General features: G+C 36.9%; 1 protein-coding gene across 4 annotated transcripts in view; it reads left to right on the top strand.

The window, feature by feature from the left end:
• Ankrd12 (ankyrin repeat domain 12) overlaps nt 1-19,749 on the top strand; it is a 134,803-nt gene that overhangs the window by 91,906 nt on the left and 23,148 nt on the right. For all 4 annotated transcript variants that reach the window (XM_013036391.1, XM_013036390.1, XM_013036394.1 and 1 more), the window contains one exon: nt 12,315-17,008. In XM_013036391.1, coding sequence (XP_012891845.1) covers nt 12,315-17,008 — 4,694 coding nt within the window. The remainder of the gene's footprint in view (nt 1-12,314; nt 17,009-19,749) is intronic.

The raw sequence follows: 19,749 nt of genomic DNA on the forward strand, positions 1-19,749 counted from the left end.
GTGCCTGGATGCAACTTAATTTTTTTTCTTCAGTCTTACCATACAGAGTTAAACAAATGAAGAAAGTTATAGGATTAGATTTGGTCCTTTTAAATTAATGTTTAAGTGATTTTTTAATTTTGCAATAGATTCAACGCTTTTTTCCAGGCAGCAAGTTGATGTCTACCACATGCATAAGTGCCATATTTATGCTAGGCACTTTACATAAATTATCTTAATTTGTTTTGATAGTAGCCCTGTGATTATTAATCTCGAGTAGTAGATTACTGACCTTTAAGTAGCAAGGCAAAGACTTACACATAGAGCTAATGCCAGACAGAATCAGTATATATACTTTTTTCTTTTTTAATAATAGGGTTTGAACTTAGGACCTGTGCTGACTATGACTACCATTTGAGTCATTCCTCCAGCTCTTTTCTTTGTGAATTTTACTGCTTGGGCTGGCTTTGAACCGTAATCCTCCAGATGTCAGCATCCTACCAGCTAGAATTACACACATGAGCTCCCTGTGTCTGGCACTGATGTGCTTTTCCTCTATCTTAAGACTGATCATTACTTTGAGAAGTTCAGAACCAGATGCTTCTGAAATAAATATATAACTGGAATGTGAATTTAATAAATCCTTACTTGATTTAATAACCTACTATGAAATGTGCAGGTCAGTTATTCAATTGTAATGCGCAGTTGACCAAAATGGTGTTGAAAATGATATATAATTGGTAGTGTGTCTTGGTTTGCTTTTTCTCTGTATAACCTGCTATTAACTAATTTGGGTGCCTTAGTTAAAAAAATACATTCTCATACACAATGAATTCCTGAATATATGCTTATATGCTACCAGATTTTTTTCACTTTCTTTTTTTTTTATTGTGAAAACAAGTACAGAGGGGTTACAATTGCATGGGCAAGATAATGAGTACATTTCTTATCAAGCATTGTAGCCTCCTCCTTTGTTTCCCCTTCCCATCCCTTCCCAGCCTCCCCCCCGCCACTACCTAATTTTTTATTCAATTATAACAACTTTGATATTAATCTAATACTTTTTTAATCTGGTCTGTACATTGCATAATTCATTTTTGAACCACATTAAAATTTAATCATAAGCAAATGTTTTACTTTCTTTAAATATTGAGCCAAGCATGAGTATTACATGCCTGCAGTCTCAGTACTTAATACAGCCAGAAGGATTCAAAGTTCAAGACCAACTTGAGTTACCTAGTGAGACCTTGTCTTTAAAAAATTTCCTTAATTTTTACAAAAGAAAAAAATTGCTTTGTGAACATACATATACTATATACCTTTACCCAGTTATAAAAAGTGCTGTCATTTTATTTCTATACTGGAGTTTGAACTCAGAATCCAAATAAAGTCTGTATTTGTTTTGGTATATATGAGTGTCTTTCTTGTGGGTTTTGCATATTTTTTGTTAAAACAGCCTGATCATTTTCCTTATAAATTTTTCAGTCTAAATCTCACTTGTTTTTCATATATTCATGATGTTATTTAAGACAAATTTTCAAGTGTCTTAATTTCAAACTTTCACATTGTACCTAATGCTTTCAGCATTAGGAAAAAAAAGTACAAGTATTTTCCAATGGAAGCTAATAGAACAAATGATTATAATGGCTAATCAATTTTTCTTAAGACTGAGATGAATATTGTACTTTTTTAACAAATGTCTAGCTCTTACTATTGACAGAAACACTATGTATTGTTAAAAACTATTTTCATGCAATAATTTTCCCATAATTTTCAAACATTTGCATGATTACATTTTTTCGTGTGTGTGTGTGTGTGTGTGTGTGTGTGTGTGTCTTGAACTTTGGGCTTGGGTGCTGTCCCTCAGCTCTACAACTCAAGGTGAGGACTCTACGACTTGAGCCACAGTGCCACTTCCAGCTTTTTTTCTCTTTGCTTATGTGGTGCTGAGGAATCGAACCCAGGGCCTCATGCATGCAAGGCAAGCGCTCTACCACTGAGCCACCTTCCCAGTCCCTCCACTTCTGATTTTGTGGTGGTTTATTGGAGTCTCACAGACTTTCCTGTACAGGCTGGTTTTGAAACATGATCCCCACATCTCAGCCTCCTGAGTAGCTAGGATTACAGGTGTGACGTTTTTTGTTTTTTGAAGTGGAATTTTAATTTTAATTTTTTTGGGGGGAGGGGTCCGGTCGTGGGGCCTGATTCTGGGCCTGGGCGCTGTTCCTTAGCTCTTCAGCTCAAGGCTAGTACTCTACCACTTGAGCCACAGCGCCATTTCCGGCTTTTTGCTTTTTGCTTATGTGGTGCTGAGGAATCGAACCCAGGGCTTCATGCATGCAAGGCAAGCGCTCTGCCACTGAGCCACCTTCCCAGCCCCTTAATTTTTATTTTTTGTTAACATCAATTAGTTGCTCCAAGTTAGTTTCCATTTTCACACATCCATACATATAGAATTATACCTTGTTCAAATTCAGTCCCTTTATCCCTCTTCCTGCCTTGCCCATTCCCCCTTGCCAACCAGTATCAACAAACTTATTCTATTTTCTCACATGTTCTTTTTTTTTTTTTTACCGTATTCACCACTTTGTCCTCTCTGTTCTCCTTCCTCCCTCTCACAAGCGCCCTTGTATACAGTACCATGTTTATTTCACACATATCAAGTAGAAATGTAAATAACGGTGAAATGATATTCAGGATTTTTTTCTTTTTAATTTTATGACAGTATTGAACTTTGAACTGAGAGCCTTATATTTGCTAGATAGGCATTCTACCACTTGACCCATACTCACAGTCCTGTAGATTTCTTTTATCATCCCAACATTACTAAGAATGATGAAAAGTATAATACTAGGGAATTATCCAGGAAACAAGTATCCCTTAAAAATATTTTATCACTAATATAAATTAAAGAGCAATAACCATCAGAATCTCTTGTTCAATACAAAACCAACAGTACTTCTTTGCAAAATCAACTCCTTAAAGGCTAAGGAAAAACCAAATGACAGCAACTCATGCCTAATAATCGTAGCTACTCAGGAAGCTGAGTCTTGGAAGATTGAAGTCCTAAGCTAGATTGGACAAAAAGTCCACAGACTACCATGTGATATATATATGGTGTTACAGCACCAGTTCTGCAGCAAGTTAAGACTGCAAGGCTCTTGAGTTTGAGCATCAGTATTGCTAATTTTTTTTCCAAGTCTTTCCATTTCCTTACAAATTGTACATAATCATTCTTTCTAATGGAAAAGTAGAATTCCATTGCGTATATATACCACATTATCTTTCTTGATCAAGTCATCCATTGAGGAGTATCTGGGTTGATTCCATATCTTGACTATGGTAAACAATGCTGCAGTGAATGATTGTACTAGTAGCTTTAGTGTGTCCTTGTTTGTGTTCTCTTGGATAAATGCCAGGAGTGGATTTGCTGGGTCATAGGGAAGCTCTATATAGTCTTTGAGGAACTTTTCTTTTTTTATGGGGGCGGGGGAGGGTCTGGTCGTGGGACCTGAACTCTGGGCCTGGGCGCTGTCCCTCAGCTCTTCAACTCAAGGCTACCGCTCTACCACTTGAGCCACAGTGCCACTTCCGGCTTTTTTCTTTTTGCTTATGTGGTGCTGAGGAATCAAACTCAGGGCCTCATGCATGCAAGGCAAGCGCTCTACCACTGCGCCACCTTCCCAGCCCTTGAGGAACTTCTATACTGCTTTCCAGAGTGTTTGAAAGAACTTGAATTCTTACCAACAATGTAATAGAGTTCCCTTTTGGACATATTCACACCAGCATTTGTTATTAGTTTTCCTGATAATGGCCATTTTAACAGGTGAGGTGGAATCTTAGTGTTCTTTTGATTTGCATTTTTTTTTTTTTTTTGTCGGTCATGGGGCTGGAACTTTGGGCTTGGGTGCTTTCCATGTGCTCTTCAGCTCAAGGCAAGCGCTCTACCACTTGAGCCATAGCACCACTTCTGGTTTTCTGGTGGTTTATTGGAGATGAGTCTCATGGACTTTACTGGCCCAGCTGGCTTTGAACTGTGATCCTCAGATCTCAGCCTCCTGAGTAACTACGATCACCAGTGTGAGCCACCAGTAGTGCCCAGCTTCATTTCCTTTATAGTTATAGATACTGAACATTTCTTCATTATATGTATTGGCCATTCTTCTGAGAATTCTCTTTAAGCCCATTTATTAATTGGGTTGTTCTTTCTTTGAGAATTTATTTTTGAGTGGTTGAATTTTTTGAGCTCTGGAGTATATGAGGCTCTTGTCAGATAACTGATTTAAAAAAACAAAAAAAAAATTTTTTAAACCCCTCCAGGTGCCAGTGGTTCATGCATGTAAGCCTAGCTACTCAGAGAGCTGAGATCTGAAGATCGAGCTTTGAAGGCAGCCCAGGCAGAAAAGTCCCATGAGACTCTTATCTCCAATTAACTACCAGAAAAATACCAAGTAGAGCTGTAGATCAAAGTGGTAGAGTGCTAACCTTGAGCAGAAGAGCTCAGGGACAGCACCCAAGCCCTGAGTACCAAAGGAAAATACACACGAACAAAAAACCCCATTCTGTGGGCTTTGTATTTATCTTGTCCTTGATTATGTGTCCTTTGATTATGGACATTTTTAACACTGATTCTGTCTGTTCATGAGTATGGCAGATCTTTCCATCTTCTAGTTTCTTTCTTCAAGATTTTTATAGATCTTTGTAGAGGTCTTGTTAAGTTATTTACCCTGGACAAAAGTATTTTGATTTCTTTCTCAGCCTGTCTACTGTTGGTATATAGAAAAACTACTGGAAAGTTGGGTGCCGGTGGCTCACACCTGTAATCCTAGCTACTCAGGAGGCTGAGATCTGAGGATTGCAGTTCAAAGCCAGCCTAGGCAGGAAAGTCCATGAGACTCTTATCTCCAATAAGCCACTCAGAAAACTGGAAGTGGCATAGTGGCTTAAGTGGTAGAGTGCTAGCCTTGAGCTGTAGAGCTGAGGGACAACATTCAGGCCCAGAGTTCCAGCCCCATGGCCGACCAAAAAAAAAAAAAAGCTACTGGAGTTTGAGTGTGTATATTCTGGTATATCTGAAAGTATTTACCAGATCTGGAAGTTTTTTAGAATCTATAGAATCCTTTAAATATTGTATCACATTGTTTTTCCATTTTTAATGTGGTGTTGGCTATAGACTTGTCCATATATAACCTTTAGTAAGCTCAGGTATGTTCCTTTTATCTCTGGCTTCTTCAGAATGTGTGTGTGTACATATGCCACCAATACTGAGGTTTGTACTCAGGACCTGCACACTCCCTTAGCATTTTCACTCAAAGCTGGTGCTCTACCACTGGAGCCACAGTTCCACTTGCAGCTTTTTTTGCTGTTTAATGGAGATGACTCACAGGCTTTTCCTGCCTGGCTTCAAACCATGATCTTCAGATCTCATCTTGTGTAGCTAGGATTACAGGTGTGAGCCACCAGCACTGGTTCATCAGAACTTTTATCATAAAAGAATGTTGATTTCACAGAAGCTTTTTTTAAATTTCAATTGAGATTATCTTATTTTTGTTTTAGATCCTGTTTATGTGCTATATTATAGTTACTGATTAACCATGCGTGTTAAACTATGCGTGTATCCCTGTAATTAAACCAATTTCATAGCTTTTCAATTGCTGTATTATTCATCTGTCAATAAATTTATTGAAAATTTTTGCATCATTGCTCATCAAAGAGATTGGTCAAAAATCCTGTTTGGTTGGGTTCTTAACCAGTTTTGGAGTGAGGATAATACTGGCTTCGTGGGAATTGGGGGGGGGGGGGGGAGTCTGGGTGCTGTCCTCGAGCTTTTTCACTCAAGGTTGGTGCTCTACCACTTTGAGCCACCGCACCGCTTCTAGTTTTCTGCTGATTAATTAGAGATAAGAGTCTCGTGGACTGCCCGGCGCTGGTGGCTCACGCCTGTTAATTCTAGCTACTCAGGAAGCTGAGATCGGAGAACCGGGGTCAAAGCCAGCCCGGGCAGGAAAGACCGTGAGACTCCTATCTCCAATAAACCACCAGAAAACCGGAAGTGGCACTGTAGCTCAAGTGATAGAGCGCTCACCTTAAGCTGAAGAGCTGAGGAACAGCGCCCAGGCCCAGAGTTCAAGCCCCACGACCGACCAAAGAAAAAAGAGTCTCGTGGACTTTCTTTCCTGGGCTGTCTTTGAACCATGGTCCTCAGATCTCAGCTTCCTGAGTAGCTAGGATTATAGGTGTGAGCTATCATGCCCCACTTTCCTTTTATTTCATAGAAGAATTTGAGGAACATTAGTGTTAGCTTTTTTCTTAAGTCCCGATGGACACAGTTTGGCAGTGAATCTCCATGGTCCTAGGTCTTTATTCTTCAATCTCATTGCTTGCTTGTGGTTATATCCTCTTGGTTCAATTTTGGAAAGCCAAATGTATGTAGAATTTATCCATGTTTATGCATTTCTACTAGATTTCCAAGTTTAAGTCCAAGTTTTCAAAGTATTTCCTCATGATTCTTCAAATTTCTTTGTTATGTGTTGTGATACTATACCCCTGTGTCTCATGTATATGAATTTCATGGAAGTTTTCTGTTTCTCCCACAAAAAAAAAATCTTCAGTAAAGTTCAGAGAACTGCTATAGATTTACTACTTTTACTTCAACAGTTTCCATTTTAATTTTTGTTATACTGTGACTATTTTCCAAATACAAAACACACACTTATTTAAACACTAATGAATAAAAATGATGCTTTTGTATTAAATAAACTTTTGACTAACAACAGTTTAGCAACTAATGTATAAAAGTGAGAGCTTAATTTATGTATGTTAGTGTCAAAGGTCCAACTCTGAGGACAGCACATTTAATGGCAGATGTTGTACTCTACACAACAGGTGATACGGGAAATAAGGACAGGTTGGTGAGCAATGAATGCTGATTTTATATTTTGGTGGTTCTTGTCCCATTATAAACACAGCCATTTAATTTCTTTTTACCTTAATTCAGTTCTGAAACTGTTTCTGCCTTAATTCAGTATTAAGCATCTACCATATTCTTCCTATTATGGAAGTCCCCAGTCTTTTAATTAATATGGAAAATAGAAGTAGAAAATTATAGCTGCATTGGACATTGCTTTCTTCTCCTAAGGACTTCTAAATTCCATAAAGAGGCCTTACCCCTCAACCTCCTTAGTAGCCACATTTCCAATCTCTTCATCTTCCACTTCACTCTGAATGCTACAAATTTAGGCAGCTGATGTTAACAAAAAAATATAGTTTTTATAGGTTTGTAGGACATTACATTGTGTGTGCGTGAGAGAGAGAGAGAGAGTGTGTGTGTGTGTCTGCTTAAATACTTAGAATATACATAACACATTGAGTATACTGTGAAGCAGATAGCTTTCCCTTGGTCCGTTGTCTTTTTCTTGGGCATAAACATTTCCCATCCTACTGATCTATAATGACAAGGACTTAAAAGTATATACCTTTTGGAATAGCACCAAACAAGTAGTGTTCCCAAGAGGTAACTGGAGGTTTAAGTTTACCTTTTTCTCTCCAAATAAACTTACAATGGAAGTTAATTCCAATACACAAAACATATCCATTTTAGTAGATAAAAAATAAGGAGCAAGTGATGAAAATGTACATAAAGACTTGTGGAATAGAAAGTATTATACCAGTATGGGCTAATGTATATAGCAAGAATGAAAGAAGATGGAAGGCAATGTAGAACACGCTGTGAATCAGACAGAAATGTCCTCAGTAGCTGGCTTTGGACAGATCCTTAATGGCTCAGACTATTTCCTTGTCTGTTAAATGGAGATAATAGTAGTAAAGATCAAGAATTATGCGGGACGCCAGTGGCTCACACCTGTAATCCTAGCTACTCAGGAGGCTGAGATCTAAAGATCACAATTCAAAGCCAACCCGGCAGGAAAGTCTGTGAAACTCATCTCCAGTAAACTACCAGAAAATAGAAGTGGCACTGTAGCTCAAGTGGTAGAGCACTAGCCTTGAGCTGAAGAGCTCAAGGCCCAGAATTCAAGCCCCATGACCAACCAAAAAAAAAAAAAAATCAAGAATTATTTGCTTGGCAAATAATAAGAATTATTAAGTTATGTAGTGGTAAAGGAGGTGACCCAGACATTGAGTAGTCTCCACCTCTGGAGTTAAGAATGGAAATTTCCATTCTTGGATAAAATAAGACATGTCATATGATCTATGTTGCTGGTCATATTACACCTAATCTTGTGAGAACTGATGAGTACTGAGACTATGACAGTGCTAATAGGAATAGAAAAAAGATTGAGAGCTCAGAGACCAAAACTGAACAGTTTAAATTTAAACCTTGATCTTCATATTTTAGCCTCCTGAGTAGCTAGATTACAGGTATGAGCCACTGGTGCCCAGCAACTTTAAAAAATATATGTAAGCTGGGCACCAGTGGCTCATGCCTGTAATCCTAGCTACTCAGGAGGCTGAGATCTGAGGATCATACTTCAAAGCCAGCCCAAGCAGGAAAAACCCTGAGACTCTTATCTCCAATAAACCACTAGAAAACCCAAAATGGCACTGTAGTCAAGTAGTAGAGTGCTTGCCTTGAGCTGAAGAGCTGAGGGACAGTGCCCAGGCCCAGAGTTCAAGGCCTGCGACTAACAAAAAAGATTTTTTAATTAAAAAATATATATATATATATGTAGGAAACAAAGAGATGTTTGCATTGATAAGCATACCCTTCAGTTGATAAGTCAGAAACATAATCAGTGAAATATACACTTGTCAGTATATGATAGGTGTATAACTCCAATAATATGTATGTTCCAAAATGGCAAGAAAATCATAACATTGTATAGTATACTTGAACTGGTATATTAATGTGAAAAGTATAAAATGACAAAAAATTACAAAGTAACGTTTCACTCAAGAAAATATAAACATGGAAAAATAAAGCCACAAGAAAAAATCAAAATATTCAACTAAAATGAAATTACCATTTTTACAGCTACTGATGAACTTGCAAAAACACTTTTTGGTGGTATGACACTATGGCTCATAAGTAATTGGAAGTACATTAAATGTCACCTCAGTATAGGAATTAGTTAAAATGTATACATATAATATTCACACATTAAAAGCAGTAATGAAGCCAGGCACTGGTGATTGATGCCTGAAATTCTAGGTTTCAGGAGGCTGAGATCTGAGGATCATGTTTCCAAGCCAGCCAGCCTGGGCAGGAAAGTCTGTAAGACTCTTCAAACTACTCAGAAAACCGGAAGTGGCTCTGTGGCCCAGTGGTAGAACACTTGCCTTGAGCTGATGAGCTGAGGGACAGGTCCCAGGTCCAGAGTTAAAGCCCCATGACTGCAAAAAACAAACAAATAAAAAAGTAAGCCTTGGAATACAACTCAATGATAGTGTGCTTGCCTACTATGTAAAGGTCTTAGAAATTCATAGGAAAAGTTAAATGTATACAACTGTGTTAATTTTTAATGCCATATTTTGTGAAGAAGTATAAATATGTGGTTCGAGCTGCTTGTTCACATAGTTAATTACTTATATCCTATATCCTAACCTGAAATGCCTGCATATTATTCCTGCTTTACTTCATTGCCATTTCTCTGAGAAGCTTTCTTTAATTATAAATTTCTCCAAGCTGACTTGTCCTTGAGTGCTCCCTGGAGACATAGTATCTGCTGCTGTTTTAGCATATGGTCATATTGTATTAACTGTTGAAGAGTGTAATCACATCAGAATTTCTTTGTTCTATCCAACTGTAACAGTAATCATTGGCCAACTTCCATTCTTTGTGGCCTTTGGCAACCACAAAGAAAGAAATAATATGGCTCCAGATAGTATTGTATTGTACATTTCAAAAAGGTCAAATGAATTTTGAAATTTTTTCCATTAAAAATTATAAATGTTTGAGGAAACATGTTTAACTTGACTGAAAATTAATGCCCACATATATCAAAGCATTGCATGTTACACTTATATATGTATACTTTAAAGTTTTCTATATCAATTAAAAATAAATTTAAAATAAGTGGGAAAAAGAGTGCAGATGCCTCTTCAGGCAGGGACTATTTTCTTGCTTCATCTAGCTCTTTGTCTAGAGATGTTTAACAAATATTTGCCAGGGATTGGATTCTAAGTGTAGAATGTTGTATTGGGGTTTTGTAGTACATACAAAAGAATACCCTCAATGTCTGCAATGTCTAATGTAACTAATAATCTAATAAGAAATATACTATCAGTAGAAACAAAAAAAAAATTTAGCCGGGCGCTGGTGGCTCACACCTGTAATCCTAACTACTCAGGATGATGAGATCTGAGGATCACAGTTCAAAGCCAGCCTGGGCAGGAAAAGTCTGTGAGACTCTTATCTCCAATCAGAAAATCGGAAGTGGCACTGTGTCTGGCTTATAACTGTAATTCTTGAGCTGAAATGCTGAGGGACAGTACCCAGGCCCAGAGGTCAAGCCCCATGACCAAAAAAAAAAAAAGTAAGGTGAAATATTCCTCACATCCAAATTATAAATAAAGTATTAGCCTGATTTATTTAATCAAGGACTAATGTTAATACTGGCCTCCAAGTAAGTGTTTCTTATAGTGATAAAACATCCTATAGTTTGATTCTGTTAATAATACTTAATATATTGCTATATACTTTCCAAAACAAAGATATGTGATCTTTCAGAGATCTTCACTACGCTGACATTACCTTATTAAGCAATGTGATGTCTCTGGAAGATGACACTTCCTGTGAAAAATATTGGAGCACTGATAAGAAGTTTAGTATATTAAAAATAAGTTTGTTTGCCGGGCGCTGGTGGCTCACGCCTGTAATCCTAGCTACTCAGGAGGCTGAGATCTGAGGATCGCGGTTCAAAGCCAGCCCGGGCAGGAGAGAAACCACCAGAAAACCGGAAGTGGCGCTGTAGCTCAAGTGGTAGAGCGCTTGCTTTGAGCTGAAGAGCTGAGGGACAGCGCCCAGGCCGAGAGTTCAAGCCCCACGACCGACAAAAAAAAAAAAAAAAATAATAATATGTTTGTTTGCTAGATGCTGCTAGCTTATGCCTGTAATCCTAGCTATTCAGGCGACTGAGATCTGAGGATCACAGTTTGAAGCTAGCCAGGGCAGGAAAATCTGAGACATTTATTCTCCAGTTTACCACCATAAAGCCAAAAGTAGAGTTGTGGCTCAAGATATAGAGCATTAACCTTGAGCAAAAAAAGCTCAGGACAGCACCCAGGCCCTGAGTTCAAGAGCTCTTAGTACACGCACATACAAAATTAAGAAATGTGTTATTTTAAAATTACTAAACATCTGAAGTGTCTAATTGTTTTTATACTTGGTTATAGCTTCTTTTCTCTTTAGAGGCTTGAGTTTCTTTTTGCTTAAATTCCTTAGGTATTCCTTTAAGTTAGAAGTCCCATGTACATTTCAGCTATGAAAAGATGCCAACTTGGGAAGAATTTTTTTTTTTTTTGCCAGTCCTTAGGGCACAAACTCTGGGCCTAGGATGCTGTCCCTGAGCTGCATTTGCTCAAAGCAAGCTCTCTCTATCACTTGAGCCACAACACCACCTCTGGCTTTTATGAGTAGTTTATTGCAAATAAGAGTCTCACAGAGTTTCTTTCCCAGGCTGGCTTATAACTGTAATTCTTAGATCTCAGCCTCCTGAGTTGATTATAGGTATGAGACATTGGCTCCCAGCTTAGAAAATTCTTCTTGATTAAAAAGATATGGTAAAATTGAATCTGCTAAGACTTTGACTGGATTTGCACAACAGTTTGGATAAAGTTAAAATAAATTTTCATGTACTTAAACATGTAGATTTGAGAATATTTCTCTTTTTGTGCTACATGTTAATGTCAGATCTGAATTGTAGTTAACAAAACTAAGAACACTTTTTTCTAATTACATGTAAAGTTTTGCTAATATTTTGAAACAAAAGTTTATCATGTGTACTTAAGCCATTTAAGTTAGTAGTTCCTAGTCCTTTTCAAAGAATCTTCCATGAATCTTTCTCTCATAGAAAAATGTACACATATGCAACATTTCTGTAACTTTTGAGAAACTGTTCACCTGGATCCAGGTGCCTGTGTTCTAAACCTCTGTTCTGTGTTTGTTTGTTTTTTTAATATCATGCATTGTAAGTTTAGCATATCTGTCTGGTTCTAGAAGTATCTCTCATCATAAAGCAGATATTCTTTACAGCTGTTCTAAAATACTATAGCAGAACTGTTGCATCCTTTCTTTTGCATTATTTAGTACATGTAAACTTAATTTTTCTGAATTGTTTGAAATACTTATTATATAAGTTGTATTTTTCTAATTCTAGACTCAGAAGAGGCTCGGTCTGTAAATCCTTCTAGTATTGATGAAAATATTGACTCTGAAACAGAGAAAGACTCTCTCACCTGTGGAAGTAAACAGAATGTTCCCAGTAAGGGACCTCTTCCATCTGCCCTGGATGAATATGAGTTCAAAGATGATGAAGATGAGGATGTAAACAAAATAATCGACGATAGGCATATTCTTAGGAAAGAACAACGAAAAGAGAATGACTGTGAAGCAGAAAAGAGCAGTTTGTTTACAAAACAGGAAAAAATATTCTATGCCAAATCATTTAAAAATAAAAAACTAAAGCCATCTAGGGTTCTGTATTCAAGTACTGAAAGTTCTGATGAAGAAGTTCTTCAGAACAGAAGGGTTTCTACTGCATGTTCGGTTCCTGAAACATCAAATTCTGATGCGCAAACCAAAAGGGAATATGAATATAAGCATAAAGGTAAAGTTAAAAGGAAATTAAAAAACCAGAATAAAAATAAAGAGAACCAAGAGCTGAAGCAAGAAAAAGAAGGGAAAGAAAATACCAGAGTAACAAACTTGACAGTCAGTACTGCAATAGATGGCTCAGAAAAGATCAGAGAGGATGGAAATTTTAGGAAATCATATAGCCCAAAAGACGATTCTTCGTTACATTTATTTCATATTTGCACTGGCAAATCTCCTAAACATTCTTGTGGATTAAGTGAAAAGCAGTCAACACCACTAAAGCAAGAGCATACTAAAACATGTTTATCCCCAGGAAGTTCTGAAATGTCATTACAGCCTGATCTTGTCCGATATGATAACACAGAATCTGAATTTTTACCAGAAGGTTCAAGTGTAAAATCTTTCAAGCATAAGGAAAAAAATAAACAACAGAAAGATTTTCACTTAGAATTTGGTGAAAAATCAAACACCAAAATAAAGGATGATGAGCATAGTCCAACATTTGAAAATTCAGATTGTACATTGAAAAAAATGGATAAAGAGGGAAAAACATTAAAAAAACATAAATTGAAACATAAGGAGAAGGACAAAGATAAGCACAAAAAAGAAACTGAAGGTGAAAAGGAAAAGTACAAAAATAAGGAAGTTAAAGAACTGCAGAGGAGTGTGGAATTTGATAGAGAGTTTTGGAAAGAGAATTTTTTTAAAAGTGATGAAACTGAAGATCTCTTTTTAAATATGGAACATGAATCCCTAACATTAGAAAAAAAATCTAAACTGGAAAAAAACATAAAAGAAGATAAATCAACTAAAGAAAAGCACACCTCAAAAGAGAGGCCCTTTAAAGAAGAACGGGAAAAATATAAAAGGGAAAGTGAGAAACCTTTTAGAGAAGAGAAGATAAAAGATTTAAAGGAAGAAAGAGAAAATGTACCCACAGATAGAGAAACAGAGTTCGGTTCTTTGGGTATAATTATGAATGAAGAAACTGTAGCACTTCATTCAACAGAAAAGGAGATAGACATTGAAAAACAAGAAAAGCATATAAAAGAGAGTAAGGAAAAACCTGACAAGCGATTTCAAGCTAAAGAAAAAGAGATTGAGAAGGTTGAAAGAAAAAATTCTGAAAAAGAAAAGAAGATAAAGCATGAGCATAAGTCAGAAAAAGAGAAAATAGATTTTAGTGATTGTGTTGATAGAATAAAAGAAAAGGACAAACTATTTTTCTATCAAACAGAAAAAAATAAGGAAGGTGAGAAGATGAGAAATACTATTAAGAAAACTGATGATAGAGAGAAAAATAAAGAAAAGATGGACAGAAAACATGACAAAGAAAAACCTGAAAAAGAAAGGCATTTAGGAGAAAAAGAAAAACACTTGATGGAAAAAAAAATTAAACCATCAGATAATAGTGAGTATACTAAATCAGAAAAGGGCAGAAATAAAGAAAAAGACAAGGAAATAGATAAGAAGGAAAAATGTAAAGATAAGGAAAGTGCAAATGTAACTAACTCCAGATACTTACAGGAAGAGAGAAGGACAAGTATCATAGACAGTGGTTGTAAAGCACAGCATGAAAAATCTTTATCCCTTAAAGAAAAATCAAAAGATGAAACTGTGAAGATTCTAGATGGAAAAGAAAAAGATAAAAAAGATAGAGATATAGACAGATTCAAAGAACGAGATAAACGTAAAGATAAAATCCAACTAAATGCTTCTTTAAAACTAAAAACTGAGATAGATAAATCTAAACCTAAGTCATCACCAGCATCAAAAGATAATCGACCTAAAGAAAAGAGGCTAGTGAATGATGATTTAATGCAAACAAGTTTTGAACGGATGCTTAGCCTTAAAGACCTAGAAATAGAACAGTGGCACAAAAAACATAAAGAAAAAATTAAGCAAAAAGAAAAGGAGAGATTAAGAAATCGTAATAGTTTAGAACTTAAAGTAAAAGATAAAGAAAAAACAAAACACACATTAGCTGAATCCAAAAATAAAGAACTTATTAAGACCAAGAGTTCAGAGTTAACTGATGTTTATACTAAGGAGAAACAATCCAAAGATGCCATAAGTAATAAGTCACAATCTGTCGACACCAAAAATGTAATGAGTTTAGGAAAATCAACTTTTATTTCAGATAGTAGCTTAAACAAGTCTCCTAGATCAGAAAATGAAAAGCTGGGTCTCAGCTCCAGATCTGTTTCCATGGTTTCTATTGCTAGCTCAGAAGACTCCTGCCATACTACAGTGATGACCCCACGGCCTCTGGTTGAATATGACTCTGATTTTATGTTAGAAGGTTCAGAGTCCCAAATGTCATTTTCCCAGTCACCTTTTTTACCAACTGTCAAGTCTCCAGCCCTTCATGAAAAGGAGCTGGACAGCCTGGCTGAAATGCCAGAGCGAATTAAACTACCATATATAAACAGACTTCCAGCATCTCATCTCAGGTCATCTTCTGTAGAAGATGTTAAACTAGTGATTAATGAGGGGAGACCCACTGTAGAATTTCGAAGGTGTAGCATGCCTTCTGTCATATGTGAACATGCAAAGCAATTCCAAACAGTATCAGAAGAAATCAATCAAAGTAGCTTATTAGCTGTGCCAAGAGATACTTGTCCTTCTCCCAAACCTGAAGTGTCCTCAGCTGTGCCTGAAAGAGACCTCTCAAATGTGCCCTACATACATTCCAGCTTCGCAGCCTCTCCAACAGGATCTGTAAATAGCAAATACATTTCATCTGATATAATCAAGAGTACTGCTCCAGTGGGCAGTTTAACAGATAGCCCTGTGTATTTAGAGCCATCAAATCAGGTTGGTGTGATACAAAATAAATCATGGGAGACGTCTGTTGATAGACTGGAGTCATTAAATACCAATGACTTTATCTGCCCAAATTCTAGTATGCCTGATCAAGACTCCTCTGTTGAGGGTATTTGCAATTCAGAAAACAAAATACTGAGAGAACACAATACTGATTTTTTATCCCTTCACCAGACTGAACTGTCAGGAAACACTTGTGCCCAAGACTCAACATCCTTTATACCTTCACAGCAACCCTGCCCTGTCCCCAACCAATCACTTTCAGATGCTGAATCTGCCTCTAACCCTATGTCTCTGTCAAATATTGCCAATCAAGAGCTAAGTATTTTACAACAGAAAAATGCAGTTCAAACAATCATTTCTGTTATAGATACTGATAATGATTCTACAAGATATGTGGAAAACACTTTTGTTTCAGCAGATGTTAGAAAGACAGAAAACTCTGTCCCAGTATTCTCTGAAAGCACAATTCAAGAAGTGTCCCCACACTTTGATATGGCTAATACTTTGCCTGAATTTCCACCAGAAAAGGACTTTAATGGAAGTGAAGATGGCTCCTCCCAACTAAATATACATTACACATTTAGCAAACTAACTTACAAGTCCTCCAGTGGCCAGGAGGCTGAGAAAAGCACAAGTGATGCTCAGATTATTTCACAAGAAAAAGAATACAAACTTCAGAGTTTGATCTTGACTCATTTGAGTAAGTCTGATTCTGATTTGTGTGAAATGAATGCAAGAATGCCAAAAGGAAACCTAAATGAACAAGATAATCTAAAACATTGTCCTGAAAGTGAAAAATATTTGTTTTCCATTGAGGATGAAGAATCCCAGCACAGTACTTTATCAAGTCTGGAAAACCATTCACAGCAGCTAGCTCAACCAGAAATGCATAAATATGGTCAGTTAATTAAAGTAGAATTGGAAGAAAATGCTGAAGATGATAAAAATGAAAACCAAATCCCTCAAAGAATGACTAGAAATAGAACAAATACAATGGCAAATCAAAGCAGACAGATTCTTACTAGCTGTACACTGTTACCAGAAAAGGACAATGAATCTTCTCCTAGAGGAAGAATAAGACTAACTGAAGAAGATGATCCTCAAATTCATCATCCACGGAAAAGAAAAGTATCTCGTGTACCTCAACCTGTGCAAGTGAGTCCCTCTTTACTACAAGCAAAAGAGAAAACTCAGCAGTCTCTGGCAGCCATTGTAGATTCTCTGAAACTAGATGAGATTGAGCCATACAGTTCAGAAAGAGCAAATCCATATTTTGAATACTTGCACATAAGGAAAAAAATTGAAGAAAAGCGTAAATTATTGTGTAGTGTTATTCCTCAAGCACCCCAGTATTATGATGAATATGTAACATTTAATGGATCCTATCTCCTGGATGGAAACCCATTAAGCAAGATTTGTATTCCCACAGTAAGTAACCCTGTCATTTCTTACATATCTGCAATGCTGTCCAGTAGTCTAATGTAAGGTTGGGATGTAGTCTACTGCTATTGCTTTTGTATAGCCAAGCTCCTGAATTCAATTTCATAGCCACAGAATGGGAGAAAAAAGTGTTGTGTAAAATACATATGTAATTTTAAATTTTCTAGTAGTCAACATTTTACAAAGTAGAAAACAGGTAAATTATACTATTTTATATAACTTATTATGTTCGGTGACTATGCCAACATACTGATATAGAAATGTTTATTTTAATTTTATTTTTTTCAATGTGATGGGGTTTTGGATTGAGGGGGTAGCATTGGTCCTAGGGTTTAAACTCATGTTTAGGCAGGTGCCTTACCACTAGAGCCACGCTCTATGTTAAAACAAAAACTCTTGCCAAAAATCATAATCCTGGCTAAGGATATAGCAGTGACAGTCAAGCATGCATTGGAAAAAACAACTAATTCAAAACCATATAAAACATCAATACATGGTCAGTTCAGGGTCAACTAGGCAAGTCTAATTTTATTGTTCTAGAGCCTGTTAGCATTCTGTGATGAATGGTGAACTAATACTTTCACTCATTCTCAATTCTGTGTGCATCTCAATTCAGACTATACTTATTTCAGAAAGTGCTTATCACCTTACCACTTTGTGTAACAGCTTACTTTATTGAACAGCATGGATCTGCTGTATTTTCTTTATCTGCTTTGCCTTGCTTTCCAAAGGAGATATGTTTGGATTACTTTGAAGGCTAATGCCTCCACATATGCTTTGTATTTTTTATATGATCTTGCTCTGTGTCCCAGGCTATTATGAAGGTTACTTTGTGGCTCAGGAACGCCTCAAACAAAACTCTTCTCAGTAGTCTTTCTTTTTTCCATTTTCCCTTCTTTGTTGACCTTTATTTACACCCTTATGAGTATATTTGAGTCTCTTCTATCCTGGGCAATGGAATTGCTCCCAACTCAGCAAGCTCATTCTTTGTTCCCTTCACTTTACACTGTACTTGTGCACAGTAGTCCACACGTGGGATTTTTTTTCTGCCTTATCTCTTATTCATTCATTATGATCACCAGTGGTCTCACAGTTGTCAGATTCATTGGCTACTTCATTGTTCTTCCTATTTGATTGGTCAAAATTGACATTGTGATTAGCTTGTTTTTTATAAAATCTTTTCCTCCCTGGTCCTTGATAAAAGTGCTTTTTTCCATTTCCTGTAGTTCACTGGCTAATCCTTCCTCTATTCTCCCTTCAAACCTGAGTTCTCTAGTTAACATGTTCTTCAAGTAAGCTCCTTGTAGTAGGTATGCTCCATACCATATTTGGGAATTTTCTATTTCTATGGGTTCAGCAGTCTTCCTAGTGAAGATAATTTCACAGAAGTTCTTACCTAACCAGATCACCTCCACTGACATTCAAAATCAAAGATATGCCTTCTGGGCATCACCACCTAAGTATACTTTAGAAATCTTGTTTTAGATTGGGTTTCACAGGAAGCAGTCTCTGAGATGCTATGGAAGAGGCTTTACTGATAAGTGTTTTCAGGAATAAGTGTATAAATTTGGGCACAGTGACAAGTTGAACCAAAATGGAGTTGCAAACATTGAACTTAGTGAAACCAACTGGAGCTCTAGAATGGAATGCCCCTTCTTACAGGTAACTTGTTCTCAAGGCAGCAGCATGCTCTTAGGCATACCAACACTCTTCCCTTGAAGGTAACTCTAGAAGAGAGACTTTAGTGAGAGCTGTCAGCCACTAGCACTCCTGGGAATTTGAAATGAATACTTTATTCTTGCACAAAATTTCAGGCTGGACATGTTACAGAGGAGTTTCATACTTATCTTTAGTAACAACTCTGTATTTGTTACTGATGTCAGGAATAGGAAATTATTGTCCACTGAGTTCTAACAATTCTGCTTAAAAGCTCTTTCAGAAATCTCATCCTGTACCAGTACCTCAGCTTGATGCCTTCATTATCTCTTACTTAGATCGTTACATCTTCTTTCTTCTGATTTCTTTGTGTTGGTTGTCTCATTAATTTTTTTCTTTAAATATATATATATATATATATATGTATATATATTGAGCCAACATCTTACTATATAGTAGATTGAGCTACCTTGAATGTGAACTTACAATCCTGCCTTAACTTCACAAGTGTTGGGATTACAAGTATGCACCACCACACATGTCAATCCCTAAGTCCTGTATAGATAGCTAGATAACTAGTTATTAATGAGTTTCTGTTTTCCTGGGTCCTACAGCTTAACAACCAAATTTTAGATTTCAGTTGGATCCTAGCCTGCCTCACTACTACTTGCAGACTCACCCAACATCTCCTGAAGTCATTCTTATTCAGGAATCTCATTCTTTACTTTTATACCTGTCTGTGCTGTTTGTCTCCATGAATTGTTTAATTTAGTTTCTGTGCCTTGTTTGCAGATGGGATGTCACATCTGTGAATTCCTGCCAAAACAGAATTCTATGGGTCTTCCTCATATTTTCCCTAAAATACTATTAATGTTTGCGTGTCTGCCTGTGATATTTTTTTTTTTTTTTTGTCGGTCGTGGGGCTTGAACTCTGGGCCTGGGCGCTGTCCCTCAGCTCTCCAGCTCAAGGCCAGTGCTCTACCACTTGAGCTACAGCGCCACTTCCGGTTTTCTGGTGGTTTATTAGAGATAGGAGTCTCAGGGTCTCTCCTGCCCGGGCTGGCTTTGAACCG

This window comes from Dipodomys ordii, unplaced genomic scaffold (assembly GCF_000151885.1).
Source record: "Dipodomys ordii isolate 6190 unplaced genomic scaffold, Dord_2.0 Scaffold283, whole genome shotgun sequence".
In the NCBI taxonomy this organism is placed as follows: domain Eukaryota; kingdom Metazoa; phylum Chordata; class Mammalia; order Rodentia; family Heteromyidae; genus Dipodomys; species Dipodomys ordii.